This window comes from Podarcis muralis, chromosome 4 (genome assembly GCF_964188315.1).
Source record: "Podarcis muralis chromosome 4, rPodMur119.hap1.1, whole genome shotgun sequence".
Classification (NCBI taxonomy): Eukaryota; Metazoa; Chordata; class Lepidosauria; order Squamata; family Lacertidae; genus Podarcis; species Podarcis muralis.
Window position 1 is genome coordinate 21,374,574 of NC_135658.1, and position 14,178 is coordinate 21,388,751.

The following is a 14,178-nucleotide window of genomic DNA, read 5'->3' on the forward strand; positions in this document are numbered from 1 at the left end:
GATGGGAAAGAACAGGGGTCAGAAAACTTATTCAGCAGGGGGCCGGTCCACTGTCCCTCAGACCTTGTGGGGGGCCGGACTATATTTTTTTTTTTTGGGGGGGGGGGGGGAATGAACAAATTCCTATGCCCCACAGAATAACCCAGAGATGCATTTTAAATAAAAGGACACATTCTACTCATGTAAAAACATGCTGATTCCCGGACTGTCCGTGGGCCAGATTCAGAAGCCGATTGGGCCGGATCTGGCCCCTGGCCTTAGTTTGCCTGCCCATGAACTAGAATGTAAGGTAGAATTATTTAACTCAGGTGGGTTAGGACTGCCACATAGTATTATGAAGTTCAGGATGAGAGAGGATTTTCAGCACTAACATTGCATTGTGCCATGGAAAAGGCTCTACTTTTCTTAAGAAGAAATAGTGTGCAAGCACCTCCTCAATTTCTGGCCTTTCTAACCCCAAGTTTGCTTTCCAGGCTTCCAGCTTGCCCTTTGCATTCTCATTTGAACTCCACAGCACTTTTTCCGCTAGTACTTAGATTGTTGTTTAGATTGCAAGAACTTCAGTCACAAGCTAAGATTTTTTTTATATACAAAGGTGGTTTCTTTGCTTGTTTGAGGGTTCTTTTCTTTAGAAACAGAGTGCATTATTGGTTCATAGTGGTTTAGAGTGTTTTCCCCTCTTTCAGTTTTCCAGAAACAAGCATTAAAGTAACCAGTGTGTAACTTCCAGGATTCACCCTGAGCTTTTTAAAAAAATTGGTGTTATGTTAACCACTCAGCTAAGGGCGTGAGAAACTTTTTTCTGTTTTGGCCTATGAAAGAAATAATTACTAGTCTTCACCTTCATTTTGCTCCTCTTAAGAGACCAGATAAAGATTAGTTCGGCTAATATGAGTGCAATAAAATATACTCATTTGACAGGATTTTTTTTGTAATCCTATATATGTTGGGAGGAATAGGAGGGGGGCATCTAATTACTGTATTTTCCCATGTATAAGAATATATTTCCCCCCATTTTTTAAAGTTTAAAATTTGGGGTCTTCTTATACATGGAATGTTTAAAATATTTATTTCTTAATTTTGGGCTCAAAAATTAGGGGTTATCTTATACACTGGGGTGTTTTATACACGGAAAAATACGGTATATGGCTTAGTATAAATCTCTTTTATCTAGTAGCAGAAATATTGCTTCTGCTCAGAAAAAGCAAGGTTGCATTTTCGATTTTCAAGGGAACAAAACATTCCCAATAAGTTAAGTGATGCATTTCCATCAAAATTCAAAAATTTTTGTATCTAGTTTGAGAATGGAAATGTTAAAAAAAAAATTCCCATTTGTGTCTATGTTCCTTTTAAAGCTTGAATTTGTTTTCTTCAATATTTAGCAAATTAATCAATAGCAACAATTATAAAAGTTAAAATAATACTTCCACAGACTACCAACTAGTGAGGCTTCATGTTCTAGCAACTCTGATAAATTATTTTAATTTGCTTTCACTGAACCAAACAACAGTACATAATTTATCAGACAAACAAAGAAAATGAAACAGTGCATCATCACACATTTTTCAAGATTAGAAAATCAATCAAAAATGCACTGGTGGACTTTAAGTGGATAATTCTGACTATTTAACAACTAAATAGTTTGCCCTAGAGAAAGATTAATGTTTATTTATTTCAAAAGTTCTGTGTGGCCAAGCAAAACAGGAACTACACTGTAGTTTTAAAATCTTAGAAGAAACAACCACTTTAAATAACATGTAAACAGAAAATAAACATGCCGCTATTTTATTGATCTTGAATTTAAAATTGTTTCATTTCTTCTTGGGAGCTACCCTGACAGCTCTGTTACAGGGCAGCCTGTAAATATTGATAAGATAAATAAATGTCAGTATGGGCAATGCTACTGCATTGCTGTGGGAAAAAATGCATAACAATTCATGATTTCTTGCTAAGATTAAAACTAATAAATGCAGCTTATTTTTTTAATATTCCTTGTTGGAAAGATTCCCCCCCCCCTTCACCAGAGCCTCTAGTGAGGCTTATTGCAAGACAGGCGCATGAGGGGTGTGCATAGCATTCTTACAGCTGCCTCTCTCTATAGGCCCAAACAAATGCCAGCATCTTTGCCTCAATAGTGATAGCAGCAAGACCAGGGGTCAGCAAACTTTTTCTGTGAGGGGCCGGTTCACTGTCCCTCAGAACTTGTGGCGGGCTGGACCACATGTGCACGCATGCGCACACTCCCTCAGAGACAGAGCGGCTGAGATACCTCTACTCACCATGTTCAGATGGAGCAGGCTGGGCTGGGGAGGGGGTGTCCTGCCGGCGCTGGGTCTCAGCTTGTGGGGAGCGGCTGCAGTGTCCCCGCCGGGAAGGGCCCCTACCCCAGGGTGTCCATGACCGTGCTGCTGATGTTCCACCGCCAAGCAGCACAGAAGAGTCCCCCTCCTCTTCCTCCTCCTCCCTCCTCGCAGGCCCTCTGCTCCCGCTTCTTCCTGCCCCTTCGCTTCTCCTCCTCCCTTCTCAGAGCTAGATGTCAACAAGGCGCCCTGCCCTGCGCCTCGCCCCGATTGGCGCAGCGAGTCTCGGGAAGGGTTGCCATTGGCCGCCAGCTCGCGTCAAACCGGCCAGTGGAGGGGAGGCCTGAGGTTGCTAAGGCTTCAGATTGGCCAGTATTGCGGAAGTCTGAGCAACCTCAGAGCATGCTGGGAGATTTAGTCCGGGGGGGGGGATTGCAAAAAAAATGGCGCCCGGGGAAAAAATGGCGATCGCACCGATCCAAGCGGTGGTTGCAGAACCATTCGCGGGCTGGATCCAGAGGGCACTTGGGCCAGATCCAGCCCGCGGACCATAGTTTGCCGACCCCTGAGCAAGACAATGTATGCTTGCTTCCTTCTCCTACCATATCACAAGGATTTCAATAATATGTGGTTTAATCCTGCACATATTTATGATTGCTATAGTTGCATTGCCATCATGAATATACATGCATAACTGGTTAGGGTACTGCAGCCTTGAGTCAGATTTGAAGTGCTTGATTCCACCCCAACCTCCAGAAGACAACTCTGTTTATTTGACTTACCCATAACCTTACTAGAGAATTGTCTAAGTGTTCACACACTGTCATATTATCTTTTTATCTCACAGGTAATTTCACAGCTTCGGATCTTGAGCAGGTCTGTAACTGCTGGCTGCAAATTTGACAGGGAAATCTGGTCTAATGAGCTTTCTCCAGTCCTCAATCTATGGAAGAAGCTTAATCAGGTAAGAGGGTCATTTGTTGGTAAAGTTTTCAGTGTTACTTTCAATAGAACAGTCTAGGTAAAATGTCTATATCATTCATTTGAAAGATGGGCATTCCACAGAAAGGGAATTCCAGCACAACATGGATTTCAGATAATATTTTGTTGGAACCAAAGACTCCTTTCAACTGATGCATTTTTTTTTCTATAAGAGAAAATAATGTGGCTGCAGGTTGTAGTAAGGTAGACCTATTTTTGGTACAAGTTTTTCAAGAGACAAGTAATATCACCTCACAGGTAGTGAGCATATCTCCGGAATTAGCACTGCTCAATATAATTGGCTAAGGACTAGATTTTTTAAAAAAGTTTATTTTCTGTATGGGTCGATTCTATTTTCTGTACCATTGTGGCATATTCAAAGGATCTGCAGTTCCTTGTTACATTTTGACTAAAATAAATTCTGCAATATATACTAGTTTATGTAAATTTGTTTTGATTTTCATCATCTGTTTGAATACTACATGTATACTTTGTATATTGTTTTAAAAATGGGTACAATAATTAGATAACTGGAGTGAGAATGCATGAGAAATCTGTACATTTAGGAGACAATAATGACTATGGCAGAGGCCTAAAGGAAACATGTTAGTTTTATACTGCTGACATGAAGTTACTTCCAAAGCCAAAATTTGAATTATGTCCCTTTCAGTATCAACCTTAAGTCATTGCTGTGAGTGGGAAATATATACTGGATGAAGCCAGTAGCATCAGTGTGTGGAAATGCTGTCATGAGTATTGACCAGCACATACAGGATTCCACTTGAATCCAGCTTTTAGCACACCTCTGTAGATGATCCCCCTTCCCCTTTGCACATTTAGTAAATGCATATAGGTAACACCTAAAAAAAAATATTGTGGTGCTCCCTTTCTTAAGCCAGCATTGCAGCTTTTATCTGTTGTAGCCAAATATCTCAGTTGTGAGTTGATGTGCTGGGCTTGGACATTTTCAATCATTGCTTGGAAATCATCCAGGTTGACTGTTGGCACTGTCAAAACCGTCTTTGAAAACCATTAGTTGTGGGATATGTATGCAGATCTGCTCAAGTAAGGACCATAATTATTATCTTCCTGGTTCAGTTAGTAGAAACTGCCAACCAAAAATTATACTTTCATACCTGAAAAACTATGAATATTTTTTAATATAGATGCCTCTTTCCAAATTCCTTTGGATGAATCACTTTCCATTTTTAATCTACATAATTACTCACTGCATTTTATATTTTATTAAAATCAATATGATTAACTAATAGACACATTTCTTTCTGATGGTCATTTTGAATTAAAAATTACTCAGTTAAGAATACTAATCAGCATTAAGTGCCGTTTGTGCCCCTCAAAATTATAATTAATTAATTTTGAAATACTTTAATTTTTAAGTGAGGAAACATTGCAGACTTGAAATAATTTTAATAGTTCTCTTTAGTACACATTAATGTATATTTAAAATATATTTCACTAAGAAAATTATGAAAACTTGACATCTCTCCACAGCTTACTAAACTACAGAATTTTTGTTACTAAATATTATAATGAACAGTTCTGCAAAGCATAGCCATTTTTAAAAAAACATTATAATAATAATGATGATGCATATGTTTGTAATGCTTGGGGTGTAGTTTTGTAGTCAATAAACTAAATTACTTTCATTGTACTGCACTAAAGTGGAACCACTTATCATTACAAAGTTTCTCTAAAAGTATTATTTCCCTGTTTTGAGCAGGAGATACCCCACAAAAGTAATTTGCATGATACTGTTACTAGGAGTCTCTGCAACAGTTTGTGAGGATTTTTCAAGGGTCCACAAATTTAGTCACCATAGCAACCACACAGTCGCTTTCTTTGCCTCTGATCATGCTGTCAGAGAAAAAGCTCTACCTCTCAACTGAGTCACAGGCACTGGGGTGTGGCAATATAAATCTCTGATTTTATGCTGCAATTCTTATAGGGGCATTCTAAGTGCCACTGAACTGCAGGAACTCCCCAGCAAACCCTTGTGCACAACTTTGTTGTTGTTGTTTAGTCGTTTAGTCGTGTTTCCGACTCTTCGCGACCCCATGGACCAGAGCACGCCAGGCACTCCTGTTATTACTATTATTATAATTTCTATACAATTTCTAATTAATTACATTTCTATACAGACCTTCATCCTAAGATCACAAGGCAGTTTACAATATAAAAACACAAAAATGCATACCGCAATAACAAATAAAAACAATAACCCGTACATAGTTTAAAAGGCCATAGATCATTGAATTCGCCAAAGGCCTGGCAGAACAATGTTTTTGCCTGGCACCTAAATATATGTAATAATTGGCATCACCATGATGAATTTCCCACCCCATGACCCCATCTAGTAGGACCCACTGTGTGAGCCATTGTGTAGTGATTTTTTCCCCACTAGTAGTTATCAGTGATATGGATTGGTGGTGAAGAAACTCACTATATAAATGTGGGAACAGCGCAGCTGACAACAAGAATAATGTGGTGTGCTAACGTTGTCAAAATAAATTCTGGCGGAGCTTTCCTATTTATTTTCCTTTCTTTTGACAATGGTGACTGGAAAGAGAGTGGTAAATGAAGCCCATGAAAAGCCACCTAAATCAGTTGCAGCCGTCAGGCCATTTTCTGAAGCAACTTCTTGGTAAAAACTGACAGGCAATGAAAGTATTGTCACTGCTGTACCATATAGTAAATGTGATTGATAACTTTTTTCTACATATTGAATTAAAATCTAAATAAGTCAGCCACTGTGCTCTTCTGAAATTTAGTTCAGCACACTTGTACGCATATAGCAAGAATTAGTCCATTGTGGAAATAGTTTGGCATGTTCAATTGTAACTTTCTTTCCACAGAGTATTATATATATATATATATATATATATATATATATATATATATATATGCAGGTTTTGGTGTCCTCGGGTATCTTCCCGTGTAAAAGTTGGGGTGTCTAGGCGACGTTTCGACGAGGTCTCACTCGTCATCTTCAGGCTGGTGAATGATACAAACATCCAAAATGCTTGTGTCCTGGACTGGCTGGATGCAAAGGAGTGGTGGGGGCACCAGCTGGGTAACCTGACCCTGGCAACTGCCTCTGACACCTGGCTCCCAGTTGCTGAAGAACAAGAGCTTGAAGGAGGATTCTTTTCAAAGGCTTTAATATTCTTTGAAAAGAATCCTCCTTCAAGCTCTTGTTCTTCAGCAACTGGGAGCCAGGTGTCAGAGGCAGTTGCCAGGGTCAGGTTACCCAGCTGGTGCCCCCACCACTCCTTTGCATCCAGCCAGTCCAGGACACAAGCATTTTGGATGTTTGTATCATTCACCAGCCTGAAGATGACGAGTGAGACCTCGTCGAAACGTCGCCTAGACACCCCAACTTTTACACGGGAAGATACCCGAGGACACCAAAACCTGCATTCCTGTACCCGTGAAAATCTACGAAAGCATATATATATATATATATATATATGCAAATTAGGCTACATTAAAACAATAGATAGGTAAAATCATATATATGTAATCTGTTTCTAATGAAAATGTGAGAAGAGCTTGCTTTAATGTAACCTTTTGCCATATACATAAATGTTTTGGCCTCCATGGTTTGTGAGTCAAACGAAGAAATCTCTGAACATGCTTTCCCATGGGTTTATTAATTAAATAAAATGTAGTTTTATAAAATTTAAACATAAGTGCTGAGTGCTTGCCAGTTGTCTCAGTGCCATCACAAGCATTGGCCAGAATGCTGGAAGAGAGGCGCACACTCACTTGCATATGTGAATAGCTTTTTTAAAACAAACGTCAGGTTGGCATATCATCAGAACCAACTCAAAACCAGCTGATAAAAATGAGTGATCTTATTGTACAATTATCAAAAAAGAAAATTTAATGCTGTAAATGTATAATTTATGTAAAGACTTTTAGCCTGTGTAGCTTTTTTTCCATTACATATAATATGATTTCAAAGCTTGATTTTGGGGGAAATCAGGAAACAGAAAATTGTATCTGAAGTAATCTTCTGCTAATGGCTTTAGCTGAGCAATTTGCAGAGTTCTGGGGATTTAAGAACATTGATTATTGAAGAGGAAGCACTAATTAGCTGCATTTAAACTACAGCATCAGATGTTTCCCCAAAATACGAGTTTCAGGTTCATCATGTATAATTCACTTGTTAGAGTCTATTTAAAACATTGTTTACTTCCTGATATATATATGTGTGTGTGTGTGTGTGTGTGTGTGTGTGTGTGTGTGTGTGTGTAGGCTTTTAGCTAGGAATAAAACCAAATTTCATAATTGACCTGTCTCAGAAAACAAACAACGTCTGCTCATAATGCACAGGAGCATTATTCAGTGACCATTAATGCACTGACTAGATGAAGCTTTTGGATGAGATACAAGGCATGACACATAAAACAGGTTATGGTAATCAAGGCTTGAGGTTACCAGCACATGCACTTCTGTGGTCAGGCTGTCACATTACAAGAATGGTTACAGATGGCGTACCAGCCAGAGCTGGCAAAAAACACTCTTGGCCACGTGGGTCACATTGGACACCGCTCACAGAGATGTGCCAAGGAGTACCCTCACAATGTGTACCTGCTCCTTTAGAGAGAGTGCCACCCCATCCAGAACCGGCAGTCCTGTGTTCTCCTGGACACAGGAACAACCCACCCACACATTCTCCCATCTTTCCAGGATTCAAGCTCAGTTTATTATCCAGTCCAGCAATGCATTCCAGGCACCAGACCAAGGCTTGTACAGGTTCTCCTGACTCCAGTGTAATGGAGAAATAGAATTTAGCATCACTGATGATACCCTGTTCCAAACCCCCTAGTGACGAGTCCCAACAGCTTCATATATATTTTGGGTAGCATTAGGGACAAAATAATACCCTGTGGCACCCCACTGAATAACATTTTTTCCCCTTTTAGAATTCAAATCTGATTCATCAGAAGGTGTCCCCTCCTTCTGAGCGTCAAGGATCTCCAATCCTGTCATTCATTATTCTTGAACAGTTCAATGCCATTCGCTTGGTTCAGAGTATTCATCTGTCTCTCGCTGCTCTCAGTAAAGTCATCAGAGGAACCTCGCTGTTGAGTTCAGAAGTACAACAACTAGCAAGTGCTTTGCTAAACCAAAAGGTAAGGTCTTCTTTTAAATTCTCGTTGTACATAATACATCTTTATTCTGTAAATATGGCAAGCTTGAATCAAAGCCAACTAATTTAGATAAGTGCAAATTTTAATCTTCAGTTAGGTTCTTGTGTGACTCACAAAGCTCAGCAACGACTGCAATTATTATCTTCTTCTTTCAGTGCCCCGTAACATGGCAGAGTAAATGGGAAGGCCCAGAAGATCCTTTGCAATATCTCAGAGCTGTTGTAGCACGAGCACATGCTATCCAGGTACAATTTAATATTTCTCTAAGATTTAGAATTTTAATAATAAAAAGTAAAGTTCACGTGTGTTCTATTTATATTTCATATTCATACCTACCTTTCTTTTATTAAAGACAATCTCTAGGTAGCTTGTATTGGAGTGTTCCACAAATACAGTTTTGTCTACATAACACTTTCACATATAGCAAGGCGGGGGAGCGGAAAATGTGGAACCTATTTCATAGAACTGACTAGAATCATAGACTTGTAGAGTTTATACCTTGTAGCATAAATTCCCACTTTACTTTTTTAAAAAACAGCAGCATGTCATTAAATTCATATAACACTTGATTGTATAAAACCTCAAAGTGGTTTACAAAAAGAATAGAACAATAAAATTATCAATACAAACTGTTAACAATAGTTGGGTGTTTAAAACACCCAAATAATAATTAAAATCAGTGATAAGTTTATTTTTTAAAAAACACCCAGATTAAAATATATGTTCTACACATCTGTAGAACATAAAAAATTGAGCATGTGCCAAGAAAACAGGTCCCTGCCTGATGTCCATAGGCAGGAAGTTCCAAATTGTAGGTGATGCCACACCAAAAGATCTATTTCTTGAAATGTGGAACAAGTATTATTGGGCATCTGTAACAGTGTCAGTTCCACAAATCATCAAGTCGAGGTAGACGGGTTGCAAGTCGTTCAGGGCTTTATATACTAATAATAATACCTGGTAGCAAATTGGTAACCAGTACAGGTCTCTGAACACAGGCGTTGCCATGGTCTCACTCCTGCCAGCAACCAGGCTGCAGTATTCTACACTAATTGCAGCTTCCAGATCAAGCACAAGTGAAGCCTCACACAGAACACATTGCAGTACTTCAGTACCTCCAGTAACATAACCCTCTGGTTACGTAAACTTCAAAAGCAGCAAACCTGGAAGTATTTGACCGGGTTTCTCTGCACGTGCATACGCAGAAGTGGTCTACCGCCGCATGCGCAGAAGCGGTCCTCAGATTGTGGAAACCCTGGGATTCGACCGGACCTCCGGAACAGATCCCATCCGCAACCGGAGGTACCACTGTAATCTGGTCTTGAAGTAGTATGAACCCCTGTGACTAAAGGTTTCCAAGCTTTTACATGGATATATTGTCCTTGCATCCATAGTTTCAGGAATGGTGTTGGGGTTGTGTTGGGTGTTTGTGCCTGGAGTCCTGTAATGGTTCTGTGATTTACACTACACAAAGCCAGAATGATATAGTCCCATGCCCTGTCCTATGAGCTATGCTCTCCCTCTCAGGTGTTGATGGTTTGCTGGTGGTGTTCTGTCACTAGGATTGGGAGTTACTCTAATTCTTATATTTCACCATGGTAGCACAAGCAGAACACAAAGAGGTGGCTTTTTGCTCTCGCTCTCCACTAAGTTCATATGGCTTACTCAAAAGCTGGCATGATGTTATAAGGATAAGAAGAATATGATTTGGCAGGTGTCCATTTTTCAGTGGGCACTAGGACACCAGTGTGTGGGGTTGTGTTCTTCTGGTTGCTTGAGGCAGGAAAAAATCATTTAAAGGTAATTTAATTTGTAAAAGTAACTCATGTCTAGGGTATTCTAAATACTTAGTGGATAGTTTCCCAAGAAAACTAACAAATATGAATAAACATTTTAGCTTTTATTTAGACAAATGAAAGTGGAGTGGAGTAAATGCGCAAAACTCTAGTCATGGTTTTTGAAAGTCAGATAACATTTTTCATTCTTACTGAAGAATCTGACTTATTCAGAAGCTGAGGTGAATTTGTATGCAAGCATTCCCTTTGGTACTACAAAATACCTTGACAGTGGTTCTCGGAACTTCTATGAAGATCCAACCTTAGCACATCCCATGACAGATATTGTAGTCAAAAGGTTATTATTGCCAGCTCCAAAATTCATTTCCTTAATAGGCTCCCTTGAATTGTCTGTAGGTGATGCATATTGCATTAGGAAGTTCTATAATAAAGAGTGTTTTAATTTCATTCTTTCATATAAAATGACTTTACCCTTGGGAACACGTAATGAGATGAAGAATGCACTAGCAAATTAACATCTCAGCCTGTCATATTGCTAAGGATTATTAGATACATTAGGCCACTCCACAGGCATGAAACCTTATTAAACCTTGAGGAAGCTTTGTGACAATAATGTTTTGTGTGTGCTAGTTTCTGGTAGTTATTTTAGCCAAATTTGCATCGCCGAGGGAATTATTTACAGTGTTCTGTCTCTGGCATTCAGAGTGCAGTCTCTGCTTCTGGGAATAGCGCCTCTTCCTTGTTGAACACTGATTTAATCTTCTGATTCCACAGGGCAACTGGGAGAGGGGGCAGAGGAGAGGCTTCCTGGGTACCCAGATTATCCCCACCTCTCGGGCACAAAGCTTCTGTGATCCCTCCTACATTCTGACTATAGTTTTTTTTTTCTTAAGTACATCCTTCCCTCTTCCTAGTTAGAAACACTTATTCGGGTGGGGACGGGGATAGGAAACTGTAGCTTACTTAATATCTGTCAGGAGCTTGTCCTACACTCGAGTAGGACCCTGGCAGAGACACATGCCCGACTGGCATGTTCTCTCCCTCCTGGTCAATTGTTCGAGAGCTTCAAAAGCTTTCTTCTGCCCGAACATCACAGCGACCGATGCCAATAGACATCGGCACACTCAGGGATCTTCAGAGTCTTGGTGGTTCGCGTGACAGACCTCAGCAACTCAGCATTTGGGCTAATCTACTTTTATTTACATATAAAGCATACACGGAGCACTGCAACATGGCTCCCTCTCTCTCTAGCATCAGACAGCAAAAGCAAACAAAGGACAATAGTCCCACTTCACGGAACACAGTAACACAAACATCCTGTCTCCGTCACTTCCCTGTCTGTGGAATGAGAATATACACCGTCATGTGATAGACAACAATCTCATGATTGCAATCACGGAGCAGGAATCTTAACAATATCAAGACTCTAATACAGCAGCTGCTGTAGCCTAATGCCGACCCTGCCCCTTCTCTGCTCTACAGCCAAGACAATGATGTAATAGAAGGAGCCACAAAAAGCTGGCTCAGAATTTTTGGGCAGTTCCCCAGAATTCCAAAACTGGAATGGAAAGAAGTATTTTCCCCTCGAGGGAAGAAGATCTATAGCATGCAGTGGCCCCTCCCCTAGTCCAGGAAGGCAAGCACCAGTCTCAAGCTGGAAAAGGAGGACCTTACAATATACCTTACAAATTCCTGCATTTTAGAACTAAATCTTAGTTTCCACCAGCAATTCTATGGAAACAATCTCTCTGACAATGCTACAAATGTTTTGCCTTCCCACCCTGCCTCCAGCACCCTAGTGCAGTACAGCTATGTCATGAAGAGGATGGATAAGATTCCTGTCACAACACCATGTCTGTTCTGTATGTGCTTAAGCCGTAGCTAAATCAATACACTAGCAGGAGAGGACAGGCTAGTTTATTATGTTCAGAACCAGGACTAGGATATGTATTCCCAATTCCAAAAGCTGCTGCCTCACTTGAGGTCAGGGATGCGGGTGGCCCTGTGGGTTAAACCACAGAGCCTAGGACTTGCCAATCAGAAGGTTGGCAGTTCGAATCCCCGCGACGGGATGAGCTCCCGTTGCTCGGTCCCAGCTCCTGCCAACCTAGCACGTTCTAAAGCACGTCAAGGTGCAAGTAGATAAATAGGTACCGCTCTGGCAGGAAGGTAAACGGCATTTCCGTGCGCTGCTCTGGTTCACCAGAAGCAGCTTAGTCATGCTGGCCACATGACCCGGAAGCTGTACGCCGGCTCCCTCGGCCAGTAAAGTGAGATGAGCGCCGCAACCCCAGAGTCAGTCACGACTGGACCTAATGGTCAGGGGTCCCTTTACCTTTACACTTGAGATCAGTTCCAATCCCTCATTTTCCTTTAGTTCTAGTAACACTGGAGTTCTTTCCTGTAATAATATCCCACAGCACTATGCATGTGAATACTTAAATCGCATGGGTGGACCAATGTGTTGTGTCGTTCCCATCTGATTGGTTGCCCTCTTGGCCAGGCACTATCTGTGTGGATTTTCTGACATTTACAAAAGCACTGTGGAATAATTCAACTGGAAATTTCAACACCTTTGCTCTAGCTTTTTTATATAATCTCTTGGTCATTTCAATGCAATCTAAAATGGGAAGTTCACAGTGAATTCTGCATTGAATTTAACTGTCTAATAAGTATATGTTTTAAAAAGAAAAATTCCAGCACTAAACTAAAATATAGTGATGTTAAAAAGTTTGTGTATTTAAATATCAATCTCCCAGCCAAGCTCACAGATTTTATTAAACACCAAATTAGGAGTGATTACTTCAGACTTCATGTGATTGTCAAACATTGCAGTCTCTTATAATTTTATTGAATATAACTGCTTGCCCATAACTTTCTTGAGGAACTGAATTAAATGTTTTTGAAGGCGCTGCTAAAATGAATTTATTAAAAACAAATTACAAAATGATTCCCATGACCACTTAGATACTGAACAATTTACAAAATGCTGTTTTTCTAATGGGGAATTGCAATTATGGCCATGCTATAAAAGGAACTGTTGTTAAATCATTGAAAGGAGCATGCAGAGATGCCCAGTGTACAACTAATGAATACAGAAAAGGGGAACAAAATCAAATCACTCTTAATTGTCAGGGATGAACATTCATAATCTGTGTTGTGACACATTTAAAGGTCACCTGATTAAATGGCTGTGTCTGAGGGAAAGACCACAGCAACATATTTTGACCCTGACAGAAAAGCAAATTACAATTTATTTAGTGATATTATTGTTTCAGTGGCTTTTTCAACGATGACTCAGTGCTATAAAACTAGCAATATTTTTTTGAAAAATAGATATATTTTTTATACAAAGCTAGCTGGCTCCCCACGCTTTGTCACATGAATCAGGCAGCTCCTACAAAAGATGGAGGTGACCAGAGCCAACTAGTGAGCCATTGAGAAGGATATCCTAATGGGACTAGCCTAGGATGTTCCAGCTGTGATTAGATGAGAAGAGGAGACACTTCAATGCAAGGGCTGCATGCCATGGGCAGCACATCTACCTGCATCAGGGAATTCTGTGCTTCTTTGCTGATCAGAACATGCATTGCTCAGCATAGAAACCGCAGAGATGGTTAAGAAGTTATTTTTTGGGGACTTGAGGGCTGTTTTTTATGAAAGAGTACAAAGCATAAAGGAAGCATAAAGGAAGCATAAAGGTCCTCTTCCCTTAAGAGCATGTGATATATGACTATAGCATGGATGGCTCTGTTCAGTGAAACAGTGGGATGCATGAACATCTCATGAATGTGAAGTTCATCCATATTGTCCTGGAAGAAAAAGCAACAAAAAATATAAGGTCAGAGGACACTCATGTGTTCTCTATCAGTTGTTCACTGAACTTCTGAACCCATCCAATGTATTTTGGATAAGGATAGATTT

General features: G+C 40.1%; 1 protein-coding gene across 1 annotated transcript in view; it reads left to right on the top strand.

The window, feature by feature from the left end:
• The window catches only part of DYNC2H1 (dynein cytoplasmic 2 heavy chain 1), a 152,673-nt gene that overhangs the window by 122,421 nt on the left and 16,074 nt on the right, over positions 1-14,178 (top strand). Inside the window, exons 83-85 of the mRNA XM_028726169.2 lie at positions 3,148-3,264; positions 8,231-8,440; positions 8,614-8,703. Coding sequence (XP_028582002.2) covers positions 3,148-3,264; positions 8,231-8,440; positions 8,614-8,703 — 417 coding nt within the window. The remainder of the gene's footprint in view (positions 1-3,147; positions 3,265-8,230; positions 8,441-8,613; positions 8,704-14,178) is intronic.